Source organism: Colobus angolensis, unplaced genomic scaffold, assembly GCF_000951035.1.
Source record: "Colobus angolensis palliatus isolate OR3802 unplaced genomic scaffold, Cang.pa_1.0 Scaffold310, whole genome shotgun sequence".
Taxonomy (NCBI): Eukaryota; Metazoa; Chordata; class Mammalia; order Primates; family Cercopithecidae; genus Colobus; species Colobus angolensis.
In genome coordinates this window covers 2,913,050-2,922,107 of record NW_012116378.1, presented here as the reverse complement: position 1 = coordinate 2,922,107, position 9,058 = coordinate 2,913,050, and the positions used below count along the sequence as shown (strand labels likewise).

Genomic DNA, 9,058 nt, shown 5'->3' with positions numbered 1-9,058 from the left:
AAAAAAAAAAAAAAAAAACAAGTAAACCCCTAAATCACAATGGCTTAATGCACCAAGGCTTATGTCTTGCTGACTATGCGTGCGTGCACACACGCACACACACACACACACAAACAGATGCCCTCAACTTATGATGGGGTTTACATCCTGATAAATGCATCATAAACTGAAAATATGATAAGTTGAAAATGCATTGAATACACCTAATCTACCAAATGTTGTGACTTAGCCTACCTTAAACATGTTCAGAACACTTACATTTACCTACAGCTAGGCACAATCATCTAACACAAAGCCTATTTTATAATAAAGTTGAATATCTCTTGTAATTTATTGAATACTGTACTGAAAGTGAGAAACAGATTGTTGCCTGTGTACTTGAGGCATGGTTTCTACTGAATGCACGTTGCTTTTGTACCACGGAAAGTTGAAAAATTGTAAGTTGAACCATCATAAGTCAGGGACTGTCTGTAAATAAAAATACTTGGTTTAGCAGAAGGTTCTTCTCCACCTAATCATTCAGGGACACAAAGGTGGGTCTGTCCCCTGTCTATAGTCCTTAAGAATTTCTGTGATGTTCTGTTATGGGGTTCTTGAAGAGCACCATGCTTGCTTAGTCAGAAGCTTGCAGAGCCCATGTAGGATCCACTCACCAAAAAGCTTGTGTGGGCCAGGGTGAATAGACAACCCGGGATCTCACTGAGCAGAGGCCCCAGTGAGATTCAACTCTAGTGCAAAGCCACATTTGACAGGGCCTGGCCTGGGTTCCAGAGGCCCAGTGCAGGAAACATGTGGGAGTGTCTGCTCGAAACAGGTGTGAGGGGAATTTACAGCCTGTCTGTCATTTTCCCCAAATCGTGCTTCCATGAGCTGCCCGGGGTTGCACTTTGGAATTTTACTCCTCCCCTTTGTTGCAGGTGGAGTTACCAGGATGACGGTATCATTGGTGGTCATCATGTTTGAATTAACGGGGGGTCTGGAGTACATCGTGCCTCTGATGGCTGCAGCTGTGACCAGCAAGTGGGTAGCTGATGCATTTGGGAAAGAAGGCATCTACGAAGCCCACATCCACTTAAATGGGTACCCTTTCCTTGACGTGAAGGACGAATTTACTCACCGCACACTGGCCACTGACGTCATGCGGCCCCGGCGGGGAGAGCCACCGCTGTCGGTGCTCACGCAGGACAGCATGACTGTCGAGGACGTGGAGACCCTCATAAAGGAGACCGACTACAACGGCTTCCCCGTGGTGGTCTCCAGAGACTCCGAGCGCCTCATTGGATTTGCCCAGAGGAGGGAACTGATTCTCGCAATAAGTGAGTAAAGAGAGGGAAGCTCACATTTCACCAAGAGCCGAATGTCATCCTTTGTACCCCTAACATTATCCAAGATTTTTGAGGTGATGTGCATTAAGCCAGGGGCTCTCAAACTTTCACATGTCTCTGGGTCACCCAAGGGTCTGGCTCAAAAGCAGATTCTGATTGAGCAGGTCTTGGGTGGGACATGATACTACATCCCTCACAAGTTCCCCATTAATGCTAATATTGCTGGTCCCCACGTCACACTGTAAGGAAAAAGGCTTTAAACCCAAGTCTTGGGTAAACATTCTCGGTTGGAAAGTGACTGCATGTTTGCAAGCAGCCCCCTGGCCCTGCTCTGCTGCTGCCTTTCAGCAATTGTTGGCTAAAGCTGAGAAGGAAGAGAGGCGACAGCCTGGAGTGGCCCAGGCTGAGCTGTCTCAGACTTTCAGGTGAACCAACCATCCGGCTGAGATCGTGAGTTCTCTGCCCCAGACACCCTTGCCACCACACAAGTCTTTTGCTTCACTTTATGATGTGATGTCTGATTCCGCAGTTAGAGGCCCTTGTGGGTAAATGTGCAGACACCGCTGGAACCAATTGCATGAGATTATTTTCCTCTTGTGTTTGAATGACAATCAGCTGCACTGAGGGGCAGGCTGTTGAGTTGGGGGAGGGGAGTATGGGATGATGCCCAGGTCAGGGTGTCCCAAAGACAGGTGGATCAGAGAAGGTGTGGTCAGGGTGTCCCAAAGACAGGTGGATCAGAGAAGCAAGCCCATGGGCCCCTTCAGCCTAGGGATGGCTCCAACAGAAGGGTAAGCAGGAGGTAGGAGAATTCCTAAGACAGAGGGGGCTGAGGGCTGCGGACTGAGGGCCAGAGGTCTGGTTGTGAGTTGCTGGGACCCCAGGCAAGGAGGAGCTCTGAGCCTTGGAGAGGTAGAGTCCTGCCAGGCCTCAAGGTGGCAGGGGCAAGGATCAGCATAGCACATCCACGGGCACGCTCAGCATCCTTGCTCTGTGATCTGTACAACATTCCAGCATCTCATGATAGACCAGGGCCCATGGCATGGCTCCCATGCACACATGACAGTTTTACTATATGTCTTCCAGAGTATTCTTGAAGTTTGTCAATGGGACTTTCCCTGGTCTGATGTTGGAATGGCCCACTGTGAACACATTTCCACCAGGCAACTGCTTACTTCTCTCGCCGTCCTTTGTTTCCTGTTTCCAAGGCACCTCCCTTAAACCTCTTCCCAATGTTACATAGCTTTAAAATATCTGTAAGGCATCTTCATCAAAGGCTTTATAAAAATAAGTTTAGATAAGCTATCCTCTCCCATTTTAGCTTGACACTCAAACATTTTTACCTCCTCCAAAGCAAAAATTGATTTGGTATTTTAGACGCTGTAGCAAGTTTGTGCTTAAGTGTTCAGCGATGCTTCTCCTTATTATAGGTCCTGTTGCTTAACAGGTAGGTAGGTGCCTTTGTGTAAATATTGCCTTATAAGTAATGAGGTTTTTTAAGGTTGTTTAAGTAGGGTTGGGTTTGTTTAAAAATACTGTAATCAGCAGCTTTTAAAAAGTTTTTCATTCCCTAGGATCTTTTAAGCAAAGGTTGAAATTTAAAAACTAAGGTAATAAATGTCACAGAATCTATTATCTATTGTATAGCTCCAGGCACACCTGCTAAGAGGCAGCTTACTAATTTTGCTGAAACCCATTACTATAATCAAGTGGGAAGCAGTAATTGTCATCAACCGGTTAGAGAAGAAATTTAAGCTAACCAACCAAGTACTCTTCTAGAAGCTATGTTTGGAATGTCTGAAGAGGCACCACACGGTGTAAATACTACCTATATGCTTTCAGTCAGACGATAATAATATAGAAGGTGCTATTTACATGATTTGTGCAAAGGGAAGGAGTGTTTTGCTCTGAGGAATCAGAAAAGCTGTTTTTTTGGCCTGTGGAAATAGAAGAGTCCCTGTACTCTGGTGGAGAAATATAGGTGCATGACCTGTATTTGAGGAATCTTGTGCCATTTTATGAGTATAGAAATATGACAGCATTTAGCTAGACACTATCCCATGCCAATTTCACTTCCTAGAGGAATTGGGAGCAAAGATTATAGACAGATCCAAGATAGTATGGATCAGAAAAGAAAGGTAAGTGAGGTAAATAAGGATTTTTCTTACATATCATGTTTAAAAATTGTAGCAACTGCTCACATGGAGCTGAAAGTGTTTTGTTATGTTTTGAAATGCCAAAGCATGGCGTTATCTTTGTTAGAGAGCACTTCGTTAGCACCACCTGGGCAACGTGACTCTTCACCATCACATACTAGCACATGGGGCCATATGTGACTCTTGCCTAAGTTCCTGGCAAATGGGCCTTTACTTCTGGCTCTGCAAATATGAGGACTCGTCTGTACTCAGCAGGGCTCAGGTGCTTCTTGTCTTGAGTTCTGAAGTTAAGTAGGGTTCAAAGAGGACTCAGCGGGGAGTCGCAGAGATGATTAAAGGGTGGAAAGTTAGAGTTTCAGGGAAGAGTTAAGGAAACTCTCAGGTTTTTTTGGTCGGGTGGATGATTTATTAGGCTGGTACAAAAGTAATTGCGGTTTTTGCCATTATTTTCAATGGCAAAAACCGCAATTACTTTTGCACCAACCTAATAGTAATTTTTCTCCAGTATGTGGAAGATGCTTAGTTGCAGAAAGGGGTCTATATCTAGCACTGAACAAGAAGTTAAGTGTCAGATCTGTCAGACAAGGGAGAAAGAGGTTTCTGCCCGAGAGGGCTGTCAGTCACTGGACTAGGTCATGGAGAACAGTGGTGTCATCTGCATCTTTCTGTTGGGGATGTTTATGTATATACATACACACATAGAGGGACTTCTCCATGCTTTAGTGGACAGACAATAACTTGTAAAATAATCTGCTTTTTCTTCTGTATAGTCTTTACTTTTTTATCTTATCTTTGTACTACTTCTGTGGTTGCTTTCAATTTTCCATTTTAACCTATCTCATTAATTATATCTGTCTTATGGACGCGTTTAAAAAAATTTTTTTGAGACAGGGTCTCGCTCTTTCACCCAGGCTGGAGTGCAGTGGTGCGATCATAGCTCACTGCAGCCTCTACCTCCTGGGCTCAAGCAGTCCTCCTGCTTCAGCCTCCAGAGAAGCTAGGACTACAGACTTGCACCAGCATGCCTGGCTAAGCATTTTTAATTAACAGGATGATAGACTATTACCTCCCTAAAAACACAATTCACGTGGGAGTGCTCCTCCTCAGCACCGCTGACATTTGGGGCTGGATGATTCTCTGTGGTGGGGCTGTCTTGTGCACTCTCGGGTGTTGAGCAGCATCCCAGGGCTCCACCCACTGGATGCCAGGAGCACTTGCCCTTTCCTATTGTGATAACCAAAAATGTCTTTAGACATTGCCAAATGTCCCCTGAGGGTGTGGGCAGAATTGCTCCCAGTTGAGAACCATTGCTCTAAAGCCACTCAATAGCCTAACGAATATGTGATTATTTCCAATTTTGAAAAATTTCTTGGCCTATCACATAGTTTGTGAAATTCCTCTTACTCACACTTTATTATTTACCATCTCTACATCTGGCATATGAACATATTGCTTCTAGGAAATGGAATGTTAAGTTGAGTAACCTTAGCAGGTGCTCATAAAATGTACACTCCTTTTTTTTTTTTTTTTTTTGACTAAGTCTTGTGACGTTTCCCAGGCTGGAGTGCAGTGACGCCATCTCAGCTCACTGCAGCATCCACCTCCCAGATTCAAGCAATTCTCTTGCCTCAGACTCCTGAGTAGATGGGACTACAGGCACATGCCACCATGCATGGCTAATTTTTGTATTTTTAGTAGAGACAGAGTTTCACCATGTTGACCAGGCTGGTCTCGAACTCCTGACCTTAAGTGATCCGCCGACCTCAGCCTCCCAAAGTGCTGGGATTACAGGCATGAGCCACTGTACCTGGCCTAAAATGGACATTCTTTTTCAAGAGCTGTGGCCACTGAGACTCATTCTGGTAGAATATATGACAAACCTCCTACATTAAAGACAGTTTTAAAGACAGTTTATTTTTAAAACATTTAAAAATTAAGTTTATTACATTTTTTCAAAGTGAAAATGATACTCCAAATATTGGGGAAATCAGAAGCAAAAGGAAACATTTAAAAAGCTACCTACGTTCTTATCACCAAAGAAGACATGACTGATATTTAGTGAATTTCCTTTTTGTCTTTTAGCTCTTTTAAGAAGGTGCATTTTTGGTCGTATTGTTTTGGTTTCTTCTTCAACACAGACTCCCAAGTGTTCCTGGGGTCTGTGGGTCTCTTTTCTTGTAGCACTGGCTCATCCCTTGGGTGAGGAGTTAGTTGGTTTATCCTTTCACACAGGAAATATTTCTTAAGTGTCCACCATGTGCTGATACCATCCTAGAAGCTCAGAGTCCAGGGATGACAGCACACTGCCTCTGCCCTCTGTGAACTTACATGAAGGCATTTTGGTGTTTGATGATTTCTGATCCAAACTGAGAGTAGATGTTTCACCTAGTAGAGAGTTGCAAAGAGCTTTCTTGCTGGTTCTTCTTCCATTCATAGGCTTTTGCCTGTTCCTAGCACCTCTACCCACAAAGTTTGAAGCCTCCTGTAAGTCTGGAATAGAGTTCCAACGTGGTCTAGCAGAACCTTTCTGAGGAGAGAAGCAGTCGCCACTGTGGAAATAGCAAGGTGTATAGCTCAGGCCTCTGGCTCTGACTCTAGCTGATGCCTATATTTTTGCTTGGCAGTAAATACCTTGTGGGCTTTCCTTTCTGATGCCTCCTATGTGAGATAGGTTCAGTTTTATGTGGCAGGCAGAACCAGATACACTGACATTTAGTAGACCTACTCATTCATTCATTCATATGTGCATTTGACAAATATCTGTTTTGTGTCTACTATGTGCTAGGCATTGTCCAGGCACTGGGAGTGCACTGGTGAGCAAGAGTTCATTGAGCTAGTAGCTGTTAGAATCGGGGCTTCTAACCCAATCAGTAGGTTCAAAGGAGATATAAGCATGTTATTTTTTTATTGTAGCAAGTGGATCAACCATTTATTAAATTGTATTTGGTTTAAGAAGGGGTTCAGCAAATCCATGTTATTAACTCTCGATTGGGGTTTGCGGCTTGATCCAATCCTGACATTCACTCAATGGTTGAAATTGATGGAAATCCTGTTAGTGGGACTTTAAGAGAATCGGCTGGTCTATGGAAATGAGCAAATAAGTATGTGTTGCTAGTTGCCTCCCTGTCTTAGTGGGTAAGGACAGAAACATCTTGGTTTAGGAGAGAAGTACGTAGTATATATCAAACAGTCTACGTTTAAAAACATGTTGTGCATCAAAGTCATCTGGTATTTGTGGCAGAATCATACCCCATTTGATGTAACTTGATTTAACCTGACCCATATAATGTGAAGGCATTTGCCCAGCAGGCCCTCTGTTCCTCTTTTAAACAGAGACCCTTTTTCAGACTCAGCCTGACCCCAAATGCTGCCAGTTTTCCATTAGAGTACTCTATTGCACTAAATGGCCTTAGAGGAGGCAGTTAGAATTTTATTTTTGAAAGAACAATATAGGTGAGTGGTAGTCTTTGAGAAGGCAAGAAATGTATTATGGAAACCAGGATCCATTTTAAAGCAAGCCTTGCTGTACATTTTCCCTAACCTTTTCCCATGAACCAAAAGAAAGATTAAAATTCCAACAGAAGGAAAATCGCCTTGGAGAAATATCTTGAGACCAATGGATTTATTTCATGTGTGACTTAAAATAGCCTGGGTTTCTAGCACCGCGTTAAGCTGTATTTCTAATGAGTTCCTGTTACCCTACTTTTCTTCAACTTTCTTTCACATGGCTTTTTCTACAGACAGAAATAGGCTAATTGCTACCATAACAGTTTTACTGTCTTTCTTTGAGAGATCCACAAAATGGCCCATTTTTAAGACAGGAGATCCGAAGGGTGGTGGGGGTTGGGGGGGATGCAGCTTTTCTGGGGTTGTTTCTTTGGACCCAAGGGTCGCATTTGGGATTGAGCTGCATTTCTGGGCTGTGAGCCTGGGCTGGCCGTATTGATTTCTTGTTCCTCCCAGGATTCATAATGCCATTTGGGCCAGTTATAAGTTAGTTCGTAAAAAGAAAAACAATGTATTAAGGTCATTGGGCAGCTAAGTAAGTTTCTTGTCACATCAAACTCCAGCCCATGATGAGGTGAAGGAGCATAAGGAAAGCCAGAATGGAGGGCCCTGGGCTGTTTGGGGTGCCTGGAGTCTGGGGGGAAGCAGTGAATGTCCCCAAAGGGGCCATCTGGGTCAGGCCCATATTGCCAGACTTTGGCAACAAATGATCCGGTCACAGCAGGGGACCCTCACACAGCATTAGCTGCAGAGAGATGCCAGTTCCACAGATGTTTGGCTAAAGCCCCTTACTAAGAATGTGTGGTTCATCTGGTTCATCCTCCAAACCTCTTTTCTGTGGGATTCTAGATGCTGTGTGTGAGTGTGGGGTGGGGAGTTGCTCAGCAAGGGGTTTTTGTGTGGCTTATTGTTCCTGCTCACCCCATTCTAGAGAACGCCAGACAGAGGCAGGAGGGCATTGTGAGCAATTCCATCATGTACTTCACGGAGGAACCCCCCGAGCTGCCGGCCAACAGCCCACATCCCCTGAAGCTGAGGCGCATCCTGAACCTCAGCCCGTTTACAGTCACAGACCACACCCCAATGGAAACAGTGGTGGATATCTTCCGGAAACTGGGGCTCCGGCAGTGCCTGGTGACGCGGAGTGGGTGAGTAGCCGGACATGTGGCCAGAATGACCTAGGGAGAAAAAGATGAGTGAGACATGGTCTCAGCCCTGAAGGGTGTGGAGGGCCACAGGGTGGAACAGTCCTTGACAGAGAATGGCAGTAAGCTGTGGTGAATGTGTTGAGAAGGAAATGTACAGGGGGCTTGGGACTTAGGGCTGGGCAGCCGTGTAGCCAGGGAAGGGGGTGGTCCAGTTTGGACTGCTGCCTGGGCTGAGGGAGATTGAGTAAAAAGGGGCGGAGCCACAGGAGAAGGGGTTGGCATTGCTTTTCTACCCCCCCACCCGACATGTGACACTTGGCTTAGGGAGGAGGTTCTGCTATAACATGATATATGCGGTCCTCAAAATCACAGCACTATGCAAAAAGTCCATGCAAACCACAGGACTTCTAGGAAAAATGGGGTTAGGTACACAACAGTCAAAAACTTCATCAGTGATACATGACATAAAAGAGGTGAGAATGTAATAAGAATGGTAGTACCAAGCCAGGTGCCATGAATGGCTTGTGCCTGTAATCTCAGCACTTCGGGAGTCTGAGGCAGAGGATCACTTGAGCCCAGGAGTTCGAGACCAGCCTGAGTGGCAAGACCCTATCTCTACAAATGCATTTTTATAAGATCAGCCAGGTGTGCTCATAGTCCCAGCTACTCAGGAGGCTGAGGCAGGAGGATCACTTGAGCCCAGGCATCCAAGGCTGCAGTGTCCTAGGATTGCACCACTGCACTCCAGCCTCGGCAGCAGAGTGAGACCGTGTCTTGTAAAAAGAAGAGTGGTAGTACCATGTTACACATTAGTTAAATGGTTAAGAATACAGGGATATTGCTGGGCACGGTGGCTCACGCCTGTAATCCCAGCACTTTGGGAGGCCGAGGCGGGTGGATCACAAGGTCAGGAGATTGAGAC

At 45.1% G+C, this 9,058-nt stretch overlaps 1 protein-coding gene across 2 annotated transcripts in view; it reads left to right on the top strand.

The window, feature by feature from the left end:
- CLCN4 (chloride channel, voltage-sensitive 4) overlaps positions 1 to 9,058 on the top strand; it is an 80,729-nt gene that overhangs the window by 55,577 nt on the left and 16,094 nt on the right. For both annotated transcript variants that reach the window (XM_011950900.1, XM_011950901.1), the window contains 2 exons: positions 918 to 1,316; positions 7,920 to 8,136. In XM_011950900.1, the coding sequence (XP_011806290.1) occupies positions 918 to 1,316; positions 7,920 to 8,136 (616 nt within the window). The remainder of the gene's footprint in view (positions 1 to 917; positions 1,317 to 7,919; positions 8,137 to 9,058) is intronic.